Source organism: Scleropages formosus, chromosome 5 (genome assembly GCF_900964775.1).
Source record: "Scleropages formosus chromosome 5, fSclFor1.1, whole genome shotgun sequence".
Lineage (NCBI taxonomy): Eukaryota > Metazoa > Chordata > Actinopteri > Osteoglossiformes > Osteoglossidae > Scleropages > Scleropages formosus.
The window spans coordinates 16,435,533-16,452,373 of NC_041810.1; the positions used below are offsets into that span (position 1 = coordinate 16,435,533).

The window sequence follows — 16,841 nt, forward strand, 5'->3', positions numbered from 1 at the left end:
GTGGGTCTGGGGTTCGAGTCCCGCTTGGGGTGCCTTGCGACGGACTGGCGTCCCGTCCTGGGTGTGTCCCCTCCCTCTCCGGCCTTACGCCCTGTGTTGCCGGGTTAGGCTCCGGTTACCCGTGACCCCGTATGGGACGAGCGGTTCTGAAAATGTGTGTGTGTGTGTGTGTGTAATGTATAAAAGCAGATCAGACTGTTGTTGTGTACACAGGGGTGTTCCCAACTGACAGGCCACACGCTGATAGGGACGGCCCCACCGCTCACACACGATTTCACAGGCAGATAGGTTAACAAACTTGGAGAGACCTGTGGCATTAAAACTCACACAGGTTTAGATCCGAACAGGATATTGCAACGGCAGCCGTGACATCCGAGCACGGGTATTGAGACAAAAATTATTCAGAACCTTAGGAGGGAATGTTAGGGATTCATTTTCCAGGCAGTTGCTCAAGCAAAAACATGACTGATTTCTTAGTGTTTGACCAAAAAAAGTGCGCGACAGCTCTGCTTACGATTCCTGGAACACACACACACACACACACACACACACACACACGACACGGTGACTGAAGATGCTGCTGTTATTGTTCAGTCGACCAAATGCAAACTTATTGACGTGAAAATTGCTGTGTTTCTGCAGACCGAGTCACGGAAGTGAAGACCAATATTTACGTCACCAGTTTCGGTCCAGTGTCGGACACAGACATGGTGAGTTGCGTTTCGACTGACATCCAAGATGATGCTAAGCTCATGAGATGTTGTCTATAAGCGGTTACGATCCTTCCCAGTTGTGTTGGCCCAGTCAGATTTTCTCCTTTTCCATGTCCGGCGCAAAAGGTTTCTCGCTTAAAAGGTGTGTGACACCAGCAGGATAATCAGTCACAAATGAGCCTTGTGTCAAATGAAATCCACGTGTCGTGTGCCGGAACGACGCACAGATTAGTCTGACATGGTTTAAAAAGCGGGGTTTGATCTTTAATTGAATGTGAGTTTAATTTCACCGCACATTACCTCAGCCTGCGTCGTGCTCATCTCGCTTGAGGTTTAATGCGTTTGGAAACCTCCCTCACTGTGGCGCATATAAAACATGCTTTGTTTACTTCATTTATGGTGTCGTTGCTTTTTTTTTTATTTATTTATTTTTTTTTTTTTAAGGTGAGGGTTTCTTGCCATTCAGTTGCGCGCGCTTGGGAAATTATGATTGTCACACAAATGGACACGCGCGCACACGCACACACACCGATGCGCAGGAATTATTTTAGTGGAAAACGAAATCACACTGTTAGATTTGAGAGCTCTGACAGAATATTCAAATCCCCACGAATGAGTGGACACTTTATTTATTTTCATTCATTTATTTAGCAGACACTTTACTCCGAAGCGACTTCCAGTGGAAACTATGTAGTGTTATCAGCCCGCACACCTTATTCACCAGTTTTTGCCGGTACACATTGTATAAGTAGCCTATCAATAACACAATTAACAGGGAATTAGACAGTTTTGGGAATTAGTTTGCTGAAATGTAAAAATGACATTTTTGTTATTATTATTAGTATTATTATTATTATTATTATTAGTATTATTATATAGGGGGTGCGGTGGGTTGGACCGGGGTCCTGTTCTCCAGTGGGTCTGGGGTTCGAGTCCCGCTTGGGGTGCCTTGCGACGGACTGGCGGCCCATCCTGGGTGTGTCCCCTCCCCCCCTCCGGCCTTACGCCCTGTGTTGCCGGGTAGGCTCCGGTTCCTCGCGACCCGGTATGGGACAAGCAGTTCTGAAAGTGTGTGTGTGTGTGTGTGTGTGTGTGTGTGTGTGCGCGCGCGCTGCACTGTCTTGCAAGATCAGAGGTACTTTCACTAAAGGGACTCAGAGTAGGTCCTTGGCGGAGCTTAGATTGATGTAATATTATGTGGAAATTTGCATGTTTGGTCACTGAACTGTAATCAAATCACAGCATAATCGAAATGCAAGTACATCTCAAAGTAGTTCATTGGAGAAGGTAAACATATTAGAGGAACAGAAAAGCAACGAAAGTAATGAGGTGTAAACAAAGCGCACTTCATTAAAGGTGAAAGGTTGTGTGTACTTTTTGCATCCGCGTTATTAAATTACTTACTGAAGGGGTGTTAATGTTTTAGCATTTACCTTTATTTATTTAGTAGATGCTTTTCTCCAAAGCGACTTCCAATGAACTATATGTAGTGTTATCAGCCCACACACCTTATTCACCAAGGTGACTTACACTGCTACATACACTACTTACACTGGGTCACTCATCCATACACCAGTGGAACACACTCTCTGTCACTCACACACTATTCGGGAACCTGAACAGCATGTCTTTGGACTGTGGGAGGAAACCAGAGCACCCAGAGGAAACCCACACAGATGTGGGGAGAACATGCAAACTCCATACAGACTGAGTGGGGATCAAACTCATATCCTCTCACATCACCCAGTCCCTGTGAGGCAGCAGCGCTACTCGCTGTGCCACCGTTCTGCCCGTTTATTTTTTTATTTATTTAATATCTGAAGTAATGTTTATTCTGGGAGTTTCTCAATTGGGCCTTAATTGTCCACAGGCGAGAAAGTGTTGGAACTACTGACAAAAGGATCTGATGTTTAACCACAAGTATTCTGTCACCTAGCAACTTGAGAACAGTTTTTAAATAATTAATAACACAACATTATATATTTAGGTGATGCTTTTGTTCAAGGCAAATTATAGTCTCGCAAAGGTACTCTCAATGACGTACTTATTCATACAGCTGAGTAATTTCCTCTGTATCAATTCAGGGTACGTACCTTGATCAAAAGTACTACAGCAGGAATACAGTTTAAGCCTGGGTTCTTAGATTGCATGGCAACAACTCTAACCACCATGCTACCAGCCAGCCCCCCACCCCCACCTATGTTGCATCTGCCATCACAAAATTGTGCCCAAATGCGAAAAGCAAGTTCATTATTCGTTTCGCTCTCGTCATTTGAAGGATTTTTAACAGAGTGGTGGGAAACTCTGAGACACTAACCCAGAAAAGCAGGGTTAATATCCATCTTGCTGAAAATACATATCATCCTTAGGGGACAATTTGAAGGCCTAGATTCCATTCTTTTTCTTTTTTTTTTTTAACTTCCCCAGCATTAAAGAGGCAGGGTAATTCTCTTGCCTCATGTAACATTAAGAATGTATCGTCTGGCTAGGGCCTGCCGCACTATTCCAGGAGGATTCAACAGTTGCCCATGCTTAAATGCAACACCCCGGCTGCGAAAACGATTCGGACGCAATGTCTGTAGATGTTTACTCAATGCTGTCTCTACAAGCTAGTGAACACTAGGCTCCTCGTATAACTCACTACATCTCTCCGACATGCACCTCAAATGTCTCATTACCCTTTGTGTGTCACAGTTTCTGCACTGATTTATAATAGCCTTCTTTAAATCAGTCTGCGCTAATGACGGGCAGTAAGCACAGATTTTTTCTTAAATTTTACCACCCTTAGCTTGGGGATGAAAAGTGAAATGGTGCTGACATTGTATTAGAATTATATAGATGTGCTATCGTCAATCTGAATTTAATATATTTTAATAGACTTAGAATATTAAAATATTCAAATATACTTTGTATATTAGTGCATTGTAATTACAACTCAACCATTCACTCTAACCATCTGTACACCATCTGCTATCTACATTTTTTTTTTTTTAAGATGGACAGAAAGCAATAATTCTTCAAACCGATGCTGCATTTTCAAACAATGTGAGCAAGTGTGGGTGGCATTCTCTCCATGTCACACTACTTGAGGACTTACTCCCTTCTGTAGTCTTGTTTCTGGAAGCTTTTAGAGGACAGTGGAGAGTTCCCTGACCTTTGTAGAGGTAAAATGTCTTCACCCCCGACTCTGGGGTTAATAGCTGGCTGCCTGGGTCTCTCTGCTAACTGGAAAGTGGGCAGGAGACGATTGTGCTCTACCAGCGTGTATAGTCTGGACTTCAGGGCTCCTTTCTCGATGAAACACTGACAACACCTGGTAGCATGGTGGCACAAGGCACCCAATCTGCAGCCTTCTATGTTTCATAATAAAGTAAAAAAGAAAAAGAAAGAAAGAAAAAAACAGTAATAGTGCTACTTATTTGTAAAGATCATTTTCCCAATTTGTGCTCTTTTGAAGTTCACGAAAAAGAATATTACATTAGGAGAGCAAAATAGCTGTCACGAGGGCCATGAATTACATGTGAATACCCAGCAAATAACCTTCTTAACATTATAACACAGATAGCCTTTCAGATTGAGAGAGTACAAGTTAAAATGTAAAAGTATTACAAAATATGGTTTTATTGTTGCAGATTTCAGTGTTTTCAGAAATGAAAAACAAAATCCTTATATGTGATTTGCTTTCAGAATTATGTAGAAAGCCGTTTGCTCTTTTTGAGTCGGGTGATTGCTGTTCATATTGTCCTGTTGTTGCATTTTCCATTCAAGTGCAGATGAGTCACGACTGAGGTTGTGAGAGGAATGGGGAAAGTGTACGGCATGGTAAAAAAATGACCCTGTCAACCTCATTTACATAAAGGTCAGGTAATTCAGAAAGCAATAGCACCCAAAGAAGCCCACAGAAATATCAGGCACCAATCATTGGTAACAAGTTTATGGAAATAATGCTGTCAGGACATAACATCTTTTATATTAATGTGTTCATCTATAAACATAGCAGCAAATTTATGACAAGGCAGGGTGATTATCATTTTCCCATGAGGCATCAGTCATTCACTCGTCCTCTTCAAAGCTTCATCAAGGAAGCAGGGATTTGTGGTGGGGGGCAATTACACGTTCTTACACGCTCTGCTGGTCACAACGGAAATTGACTTATTGCTTATATAGGTCTCAGTGAGAAAAAAAAAAAATTGTATGATTTCATCACATGACAAGATATCATTAGCTTTTTCCACGTAGTCATCATGTTGGCAGATTTTTCAAGTGGAAAATAATGACTTCTCTCCCTTTCAATTAGTTAACTGCCACTTTGTACATAATTTGTCATCATGGGTGGCTGCTGTAATGCACCTATAAGGGATAATGTGCTCACAGGGTTCCCCAGGTAACCAGGTGTAGACTACTTATAATGTGGTTTTCTGGTCAGGATGCCCCAGTTACTTAGCCTCGACTCAGCAGGACGGGGCCTTGATTGCTACTCTGATTTGCATCTTCCCACTAGTGTTTCATTGCCACAAGACATTTACATGTACATTTACATTTATTCATTTAGCTGGTACTTTTCTCCAAAGCGACTTACAGTGTTAAGGTTACAATTATTTACCCATTTATACAACTCAGTAATTTTACTGACAAAGAGCAATGGTTCAGATAGATTTTGTAAAGTGCAGGAAATTCATAAGTAAATTAAAGAAATGTATTTTTTTTTAATTCCCCTTTTTAAAATCTAATGCTAAACGTTAACTTAAGTATGAAAACTATTCTGAAAAAACACAGAACTACACATTTCTGAAGTACTACATTAATGTGAAATGTATTTTTGACTTCCACATTAAAATACATTGGATGGGAAGGTGCAGTATCAGGGTTTGGGTTTTGCTCTCTGTGAATGTGGAAATACCTATGTGTGATACAACAACGGTAACAATCCTTGTACACTCCAGCATCTACACTTTTGCTTGATTTTATTTTTATTATCCCAAATATTGGGCTTTGAGTCTTTTAATAGCCGGTCGGCGGTGCTCTGTGTAACACTAAATCTGGAAGCAATGTCTTTCTTAGATAATTTTCCCTCAAAGACTTGAACTTCCCTCCACAGTCATCTCCTCTATTCTCAGACTCCATACCTGCGTGCTGTTTAAACCTCTCCTCCATTGCCCCATGCCCACTTCATGCTTCATGTAACGGATGTCTCGGAATCTCTCATTCGTTTTGTGCTCAAGTGCTGGGAATAAAAGGTGGGGGGACATCTATAAACCAGAGGCATCTAAAAAGAGATACAGTGAATCTATAATTTATCCAATTTTGGGGTTTCTGCTATGTTCATTGGGGGAAAATATAAAGAGAGAGAGAGAAGGGATCCAGTGTTATGTTTTTCCCTTTTGTGATAATGTATTTCTCAGCAGCGCCCGCTATACCTCCTTCTTTGATATATTTTTCACTGCTTTTCAAAGTAACGCTTGTTCCTTTTCCGCCCCATCCTGAGTTCCCAGGAGCTGCTCTGCACATCTCTTCTGCGTGACATTTTTTTCCCCTCTCTCCCTTAAATATCGTCCGTTTTTTTTTTTTTTTTTTTTTTTTTACAGTTGTGAAATGGACTCGCTCTCGGCTTTCCCGCCGCATGCGGGGGTTACATTCCGCCACCAGTTTTGTCTTGTGAATTATTAAAAATGTTGCTTGTCAGAGACTGAAACCCTTGCCTGAATTACAATTTAAGTGTTTTTTATAGAACGTAGGCAGATCAAAATGAAAAACTGTTCAAGAAACAGGATTTTGGTCAGAGAGAGCAACGTAGCTGTCATGGCCAAACTCGGGAATCCAGCCGACGGACTCAGATGCGGTAGCAGGAATAACCAGAGGGGCAAGCAGGAGAATCGTCAGGGAGAGGCACGGGGTCCAGGAGCCGAGCAGGAGGAAAACACACGGGTAAAGAACTCGGGCAAGGCGCTGCGGTTGCTCTCATGGAGGTTCTGCACTCAGGAATGTGTGAACCGCCCTTTTATACCGTGCCTCCTTGATCAGATGCAGGTGCAGGAGCAGGGCACGCGGTCATGGGCGTGGCAGTAGCACTCCTAAATGCATATAAGCAGACATGATATTGAATCTGTCAGGAAGGAATACAGATATGCAAACATTTTGCTGTCTCCTTGATCAATAAAATAGGGGAGTAAATTAGGCATGGCACTTGACAATTTATAAACGCAAATGTCCCGAGATGTATAGGATTTTTCCTCTGTGCTGACGCATGGTGCATTGTCATAATATAAGCCCATAGGCTACTGCTCAGCCACGTGGACTGGATGGGGAATGAGACATGCTTTTCAAACAGCCATAACTGTCCTGCTCACTCTCCACAGAGGCGTGAAGAAAATCCAATTGAACATTGCATGCAGACCAGTTCAAAGTAACCACGTTTCGCTGCCAAAGCCACCCACAGCGAGCCCATGTTAAAGCGACGCGTTATTGCCGGCATGTTTGTACCTGTGGGATGTACCTGAGAATTCATGCAAGCCTCTACTTCCACCAGAAAAGCCCTCAAGCGTCGCCCGTTGGATGGACATGTGAGTGTGTCTCCTCCTGGCAAAGATGCGTACGTGCTCAGGAGGAGCCTCGGATGGTCCAGGCTCTGTGGAATCTGATTATTCATAGTTGCAACTCAAAAGCGAAATTTGGCAAAGGAGGAGAGTGTTCTCGAAATTCAAATTAGTCACAAGCCCTCAGACAAAACATGCATCTGATGCAATGGAAGATTTTCATGAAATGTGCAGGAGTGTGAACTGGTGGTCTGGTTCTTGGCTGAATTCTTGGACCAACTGGATTTTTGAAGCCTGTTTCCTGAACGTTAACCCACTTATAGCTGAGATCGCTCAGTGTTATGGGACGATCTTCTGAAAGTATCTAGGATATCATATCCAAATCGAATGACATCAAAAAATCCAGATTTTTTTTTTTGGTATTTCTCCTGTTTTTGAGGTCAAGAAGGAGGGTAGCAAGAAGCCCCTTGGGCCTGCAGGGCAGGTCATGATAAAGATCTCCTCTGACATATGCCGGAGGATGAAAACCTGCATGAGAAATGGCACAAAATCATGTCTGCACAGGTGGCTCAAAATGCCTGAAAAAATACCTAGGCTGATGTGCTTTTTTGAATGTCTGTGTATGTGTGTGGCTATGTGTTAGTGTGTGTGTGTGTGTGTGTGTGTGTGTGTGTTCACATTTGTGTTCCATGTGCTTATTGGGTGGCTTTATTTCAGTGAAAATCCTTAGGAAAAGAGTGCATAATAAATATAAATATAAAAGAAATATTCTGAATGTAACTCACTTGTACAGGTGGATTATAATGTGTCATCACTGTGATATAAGGCCATGCTTGATGCAAGAATGATGCGATGATATGTGCTTTCAATAAACCATGAAATGTATGAACAATCGGTGTTTATTACACTACATGATTACTTGTACAGTTTTCAGTTATTAGAGCACGTATGTGAAAATAGAGAACTTTATTTGGACACTGAATAGTAAATAAATACTGAATAAATTATTGTCAGAAAAAGTCTTAGATTATAGAAGGGATTTTAACGTGAAGTCCAATATTTCTTCTCTCTTTCCGTATAAAATGGGGGATTTTTCTATATGTTGTTATTCATGCAAGTGCTTATATTCTAAGGGACTTAAGTAGCTTACATTTTTTATGATCTTTTTTTTTTTTACCCGTTATTGAATGTTGAATGTGTACCGAAGCAATTGAGGTTAAGTATCATGCTCAGTAACACAAAGTCAGGTACCCTTCTGTGTTTTGAACCTGTCAGCATTTGATAGAGTCATGTTCCATGGTGCTGTGAAGTGGTGCGTTCAGCGTCTGCACTGCAGAGTGCAATATCCTCATGGAAACCACCTTAGTTTGCTGACACCTGTCATCTTTCATTTGGAATCACAGAAGCACATTGTATCCGTTTGGTGTGTGGTGCCGCTGTGATTTTCCGTTACAACCTATGTAATAAATGTGTAATAACACGTTACAATTATATTTAATGAAATTTATGGAGGAAACAACAGTGGAACAGTCTCAGGACGCCCTGGTTTCCTCTCACATTCCAAAGACATGTATCATGGTGAACTGGTGATTTTAAATTTTGTGTTTTGTGTGCGTGAATGAGTGTGTGCATGTGATTGCCCTGTCATGGACTGGCTCCTTGTCCAGAGTTCACCTTATATCACACCCTCACACATAGGTGCACGTCCTTGATAGGCTCTGGACCTCTGCAACCCTCCACTGGATAAGTGGTTATTGATAATGGATAGATGGATACATATGCAAATTAGCTATACATTTCTGGCACTTTTTAACCTTTTTTGTGATGTAGTGTTTTAGATGTTTTAGAAAGCTTTTGCAGAGAGCAGTTTTTGAGTAATGCCCATATTTAACACCCATTACTGCAGCCCATATGTGCAAATGAAACTGCCAAGTGGAGAGGGAGCCGGCAGTTTATATTCTTTATGACTCAGCAGGGATTTAACTCAGAACCTTCTGTCGTCTAGGTGCATGGATTATCCACAAGCACACTCCCCCGGTGTCACACATTCTCATTGTTCCGTTTGCCCCAACAGGAGTACACAATAGATGTGTTCTTCCGCCAGAGTTGGAAGGACGAAAGGTTAAAGTTCAATGGGCCCATGAACATCCTGCGGCTGAACAACCTGATGGCCAGCAAGATCTGGACACCCGACACGTTCTTTCACAACGGGAAGAAGTCGGTGGCTCACAACATGACCATGCCCAACAAGCTGTTAAGGATTCAGGAGGATGGGACTCTGCTCTACACCATGAGGTACCCACTGGACTGAGTCATTTCCCTAAATTTGGAAGGGATGCCGCTAAGCCTTCTGCTTCACTTGAGAAGGGGAAATTTTAGTTAACAGTTGTCACATCTGTCAGAAAGATTATTTTAGCCTTCCACCTCAGATCACAAATTTAGACTATTAATGGACAGAGCAAACACAAATATGGCCAGAGCTCATCCGAAAATCAAGGATGACTCTCGGTTAAATGGGCAATTTCACAAAGAAAGGGCTATCTTAAGGTTTGTGCTTAGTTTTAACTGTGATGTTGTTTCAGTGGTATGTAAATGGCCCACGGCATTGACTGTTGGGTAAAGAGCCACACCAATGTGTGCATAAAACACTTAAATTCTGGAGGTGTGATAATCAGAGTGAGGTTTGATGGGCGACACAATCAATGTCTCAGCCTGGATCAGCTGGACATATCGCATATTTATTCCGTTTCCTAATGAGCTCTGCACATCAATAGCAGTGTAATTTAATGCGGCCAGTTGTCCTGACCCCATCAGCGACTTGATGATGGGATCATTACAGTGAAAAGTGAGGCACAAGGAAAGGATATAAAGTATTTCTACAACAGCATAACAAACCATCGGATTCATCGGATATGACATGTAAACATTTTATTTAGCTATGGCACATGGAATTTGAAATAGTGACAAACAGCCTAAATTTAAGAATCTGCATTATCAGTAGTTCATGATGGGAACTTTGCTATTTGGTGAATATTACACAAAATTCATTATTGGTACCTGTACACTGCTGATTAAGTTATTGAATACTGTACATATATTTGGGAGAAAAAGTGTCATAAAGTGAGACACCGTGTGCGGTATCAGGTCACCTTCATTATGGTCACAGTCATTATGGAGTGAAATCTCACTAAGAAGATTGGGGGCTTGAGTTCCAGTAGTGGCACTGCGATACTATCTTACAGATAGATACTGACTTACTTCTGTAGGTTACCCTGGTGCATTAAAAAATTTATATTCAAATAAAATAATGCAAAAATAAAGGAACGCTGCTCTGCGGTAAAACTGACACCTCAATATATCAAATAATGATATTTGAACATCAGCACTTAATTTATTTGCTGGAAATGCAGGACTGGGAATTTTGACATGAACAACAACAATGAACATCACTCATGTCTAATATTTGTTGACATATTCTGTTTCTGGTCCATGATTTGTTCTCATTGATGTCTAAGATCTTGTAATTGATACAAACGACATCTAAGTGATCATGCGGATGAGAGTTTATTCACCATGGTAAAAGAAAACACAGCTTGTTGGATTTTCAAAATATTATTAGCCACTTAGTTATGGAACATCACCTAGTTTAGTAAGAAGCTGACAGTTTTATCCGTTTTTAATTTTTTTATTTTTACTCATTTAGTTTATGCTTTTCTTCAAAGCATCTCACAGTTTTGCATGCTAACCTACTTATATTTATTGAGTCATTTATAGCACTGGGTCATTTTACTGAAATGTTTCAGAGTACGAGATTTATGTCGCTTTGGAGAAAAGCGTCTGCTAAATGAATGAATGTAAATGTAATGTAAATGAGTAAGGACCTCGATCAAGGGTATCACAAAGGGAGTGAGGATCCAAACCCAGATTGTCAATATGCATTTGGATGGCTTTAACCACAATGCCACCTGTTGGTGTTTGCTGGAGTAATTCAGACACTGTACATTTCTCAATGGTTCAAAAAGGCCCAGCACTACAATTAAATCTGCACCCCCAAGTTTAAAAGCCTGTATCTTTAAGAAAAGAGTGATTTGGTGCCTTTGGCAGATTGACTTTTATGCCTGTGATCAAGCGGGGTTATTAGCTCAGAATCCATTCGTAGGTAACAGGTGTGTGTGTGAAGGACTCGACTGAGCTTCTCTTGTTCTGTTCGTCTCTCCCAAGGCTCACAGTCCAGGCTGAGTGCCCCATGCACCTCGAGGACTTCCCCATGGACTCACACTCATGCCCCCTGAAGTTTGGCAGCTGTAAGTAACCAGAGCAAGGGCCCCTCTTGCCACTTTGACAATGGCCATACGCCAGACAATGTCTCTGGTATCTCAGCTTCAAGTAATGTTGCTTCAGTTTAGATTGAATTCAGACAAACTGTTAGAAGCACAATTTTCCTGATTTGGAATTGGTAATGTTTCTTCTTGGGCCCTGTGATGGAACAGCATCCTATCCAGACTGTACCCTGCCTCACACCCTATATTTCGGGATAGACTCTGGACCACCATAACCTGGCACTAGACTGCAAATGATTGGCAAGGAATGGATGAATGCCAAGGCTTTTAGACGTTTGATGGTTTTATTAAGTGTGCCATCGGTGAAAAATTTGAAAAAATGTAAAGAAAAAAATACTGCATTGTTTTCTCCTGGGGGGCGGTGCGTTCGCACAGCAGGTTTGGCCGGGGCCTGCTCTGTGGTGGGTCTGGGGTTTGAGTCCCACTTGGGGTGCCTTGCAGTGAATTGGTGTCCCATCCTGGGAGTGTCCCCCTCCCCCTCCAGCCTTCCGCCCTGTGTTGCCAGGTTAGGCTCCAGCTCGCTGCGACCCCCGCTTGGGAGAAGCGATTGTAGATATTGTGTGTGTGTGTGCGTGTGTGTGTGTGTGTTTTCTCCTAACTTAAAATGTTCAAGAAATTCCCAAGCTAATCTAAGTTTATTAGTCCTGAAAGTTTCAAGCTAAATGACTTTCTCATGTATTGGCTTCACACTTTTCTGAGGAAATGCACAACCGGCAAAAAGGTTTTAAAAAAGACCTGAATGTGCCTGAATGTGTCACATTATTAATTAATTGGTGATGCCTTTAGAACCTGTCAGCCTGGCTGCGTTCACACTAACACAACATCTCATTTTCAGGTTGAATTCAGCTGCAGCTCTTCCTTAGGAGGAAGAGAAGTTGCCCATTTTCTCCTTTAGCCTGTGAGATTTGAAAAGCATTAAACAGAGTTGTATTTGCAAACTGCCTAACAACTCTTCTATTTCTTTTTTCCTGCTAACATTTTTTGTCAAGTGAAGATTTGATTGACACACGGGTGAAATGGCAATAAATGAATGCATGCGTTACATAAGCAAGTTGCCATGGCAACGAACCTTTTTCTTTCAACAGTTGTAAGATGCTAAGTGACTTGAGATGTTTTCTTTTAATTCCATGACCTTATTATGCACCACAGCGGAAGAACAGCGACAGGATTTGGCAGGAGAAAAGTTGGACTTTTCTAAATCCCTGCTATTATAAATGATTCTGTATTAGTGTGGGGCAACAATGAATTCCTAGAGGAAAACACCCTGTAAGTTTGGAGCCTGGACTCGCTACCTCACCGAAATCAATGCTGACCAAGTGACCATGGTAAAGCACGTTCCAGTTTACAGGTGTACATAAATCATCAAGAGGTGTTGTACAACTGCAAGCCTGGACCAAAGCAAAAACATGCAAATGTCCTTATGTTGTGACATTGTTTGATTAACTTTCTGTCTCTCTTTTCTAATAACCACTAAGGAAGTGTCTATGTGGGCTGGAGTTCTGCACGGAGTGTTACTGGCCCCCAGGTGACCCCGGATACTGTCCTGTTATATGTCACTTTACTTTGTCTTTAAAGCTGTTATTCTTGCTGCCAAAAAGCACACAATAAATTCAAATAGGATATAAATGAATGCATAATTAGATATGATACATTTTAGTAATGCACATGTCAGACCATCAAGATACGTGGTCCTTAAGGTTTTGTTCTCATATACACACAAACATACACAAGGTCTACAACCGCTTGTCCCAGGCAGGGTTGTGGTGAGCCGGAGCCTAACCCGCCAACACAGGGCACAGGGCTGAGGGGGGAGAGGACATACCCCGGGCAGGATGCCAGTCCACCACAAGGCACCCCGAGCAGGACTCGAATGCCAAACTCACCACAGAGCAGGCCCTGGCCAAACCCGCTGTGCCAACGGACCCCCCCCCCCCCCCCCAAGTTCTCAAATTGTTATCATAAAGTTAGCATGTTGCCCAGTGACTTTGACTGGCATCATTACATCATTAAAATCTGTTTTACATTGAGAAATTAACTTAATGCATTACTGATACATTGTGTTCATATTTATACTTCTAGTCATAAGTGATAATCAACTGTAAGCATTGTTGTTGGAACCATTTTATCATGTCATTGACATATATAACCTCTGAAATATAGTGGGCATTGGAAATACTGCCATCTGGCATTAGGGCTGACCTGAGGCCATGACCCCTTAACTGGATGTCTTTTTTGTTTTCCTTTTTTCCCTTCAGAATTCTACTTGGTTTATTCATGCATCATGATGAACATAGCAGAGCATACAATATCAATATTTCAGAATGTGGGAAAACCAATAAAATCTATAATATCCCAGAGAGAAGAAATATCTAAGCACAGACAAGGGCTATAAATGGAATTAAATGCATTTTATATAGCAATTGCATGTGTGACCATGTCTTTTAATTTAAATTTTGTGGTGTTTCTTTCCTGTAAGAGTAGTCCTGACAGTCTGGTTATGGACGTGGGCACGAAATTAAGAACCGAGTCGAACACAGTTTTGATTTATGTGCTTTTTTCCTGTATTCCTGGGGAAGACAACTTTACTTTACACCTTCTGCCCTCTTTCAGGATGTTCAGGTGTGATTACACACAGGGATGTGACCTGGATTCACCTTTATTTCTTTTAGCCAAATGGTGCAGAGACCACTAAGAATGCCACTTCCCCAGGTCCACTTCTAATCTGGACACAGTCAGTTTCCTGGTTTCAGACCATGTGGGCACCCCGTGGGGCCGGACAGCTGCGTCCAGCACGGTCGGCCATATCACCGTCCTCTCCGGAGGGAAATAGATAGACACTGACAGACCGCCTGATGCCCACATGACCACGTGAATTGTGTTAATAAATAAGAGCAGCTGCAGTCAGGCTGCAGGAGGTCTGTCCTTTAGGAAAAGGCCTTAAGACTAAAATGGTTCAAACTCCAGTTATCGTTTTAAAATTATACACTACGGTATCAATTTTTATGGTGAGTCACTTTGGTGTGTAAACACTACTTTATCCATTGTTAAAGGGGTGAAATAAGAGGACTGACCTAGAAGGAACCTCTGGGAAGGAGCAGCTGAACAGTAGTTAAAAAATTATTTATGCATATTTTTATATGTATGTATCTCCATGAAAGTTTAGTGTGAGATGTAAATCTGAGGAATATAAATGTACAATGTATTTTAATTAGAAATATATATATTCCTAGGGAATATATGGGGAATGTATATTATATTCATATTACATATATGTGTGTGTGTGTGTAAATATATATTTCAGTGTGAAATGTAAGTAGTGAAAGACAGCAGGTGAAAAGGGGTGTTGTGCTAAAGATGAAGAGGTGTAAATGTACAGTGATTTCTGGTTTTCTCTTGGGCTGATACAACCAGCATCTCTCCAGATGTCCAGGTGTCATCATGTTGTCAATGTACTAACCAATGTCAATATACTGTACACACATTTTTGGAACCCAGAAGTAAACCACATCTCATTACACCCCATTTCACATATGTAATTTGAATCTATTATTTATTGCGAGATCTCTCCACTCAAACAGCGTCACTTTTAAGTAGGTTATGTTTCAGCTTTCTGGATATCAAGAACTGTTGACCTGTACTGCAGTACTGGGGATATTTTGAGATATTGCTTGTGTGGCTGTGGGAAGGGTTTGTGTTTACAGCCCAATAGGCATTAAAAGCAGTAAAGAATGAATACATGTTTTAATTCTCAATATCAGATTAAACCCATCCTCAAATTGAATTATGAATATATTCCAGATTATTGCATTATGAAAACATCATGGAGTGATTTTGTGCCTGGGCTTTAAATAAAACTACTGAAAAGTACTTATTACTATTATTTAAAAAAAAAAATAGTTAGTCTTAGTTTTCTGTTTGTCGTGGACATTTTTGACTGCAGACCCCGACACTCAATACTAATTGTTGATTTTATTTTGAATTTAAACAAAACCTGCATAATATTCGTATAAATGTACATTATATTCCTACAGAGTCAAAACCTAACATTAAAAATTGTTATTTTACTCTAAGCATTGATAGTGAAGAAGGAAGAAGGAAAATGTTCAATTGTGAAGTCTTGGATTTCATCTGATCCTCATTGTCCTGCTCTCCACAGACGCCTACACAATGTCAGAGGTGACGTACACATGGACTCGCAATGCCTCCGAGTCCGTCGTCGTGGCAGAGGATGGCTCTCGACTCAACCAATATGATTTGCTGGGGCAAACAGTTGGGAAGGAGACCATCAAGTCGAGCACAGGTAAGTTCTCACCAGCAGAGGTCTACTGGAGCAAGCAAAGCATGATGGGATTTTTAAAATTCTTCTTTAAATCTGAATATTTTTCTGCCAACAAAAGTTTAGAAAAAGTAGTTTTTCTTTTTGGTGGGCTTTGCTCTGACAACATAACAGGTTTCACAACAAACTGCCGTCCATGTAAATACAGAAGATTCCCCAGTGTGACCTGTCCACTGATGTGGAAATCATTGCTTGAATTGCTTGGATCTCTGACTGGTAATTTATTGTCATGCCTCTGGCAAACTTGGCACAATGGATCGCAAAGGGCTGGGAGACAAAATGTGCCACATTACCATTGAACTGGAAAAAAAAAGTTGGGAAACTTTGAACGAACACCTTCTCTGCATGACAACATTTTATGAGCAACGATTAAAAAAAAAGAGAGGGGAAAAAAAAAAATTGCTGCTTGAAATAGTCCTGGCTTTTCCTTGACAAGACTTTCCACTTTGGTTAAGTACAACGTTGCTCAAACGAACCCAGAAGGCAGGGGAATACAAAGACAGTGGACCTGCCATCTGTCCACCAAGCTGTAGGGGGAGCACTGTTTAACGACCATGTTCATGCTCATGGTTGGATGTGGGTCCCACTACTGAAATCGGATGGGCAGGAAAAGTCACACTCATTCTCTTGATGGAGATCGTTCGTGGAACAATTTTTGGAGAGAAGTCATTTCATTTGCTTCAACTGAAATTAAGGCTTTTTAAAATTTCTTTATTTTTTTCAATTTTTTCTGAAGTTGCTTATTGTTGCTCATTATTCAGCTTGGATGCAAATGGTTGATGACATAATGTATGTGTGTGAACCTATAGCTTTTCCATTACTGTTTGCTACCTGTATAGGAGGTGCTGGCTTGCTCTGCATGTATGAACCATACAATAAGCAATTTTGCTTTTCCATGCAGCTCTCCCTGCGAAACTCT

The 16,841-nt window shown here is 41.3% G+C and overlaps 1 protein-coding gene across 1 annotated transcript in view; it reads left to right on the forward strand.

The window, feature by feature from the left end:
* gabra2b (gamma-aminobutyric acid type A receptor subunit alpha2b) overlaps positions 1–16,841 on the forward strand; it is a 53,581-nt gene that overhangs the window by 13,936 nt on the left and 22,804 nt on the right. The window contains exons 4-7 of the mRNA XM_018759562.1: positions 643–710; positions 9,321–9,541; positions 11,468–11,550; positions 15,743–15,886. Coding sequence (XP_018615078.1) covers positions 643–710; positions 9,321–9,541; positions 11,468–11,550; positions 15,743–15,886 — 516 coding nt within the window. The remainder of the gene's footprint in view (positions 1–642; positions 711–9,320; positions 9,542–11,467; positions 11,551–15,742; positions 15,887–16,841) is intronic.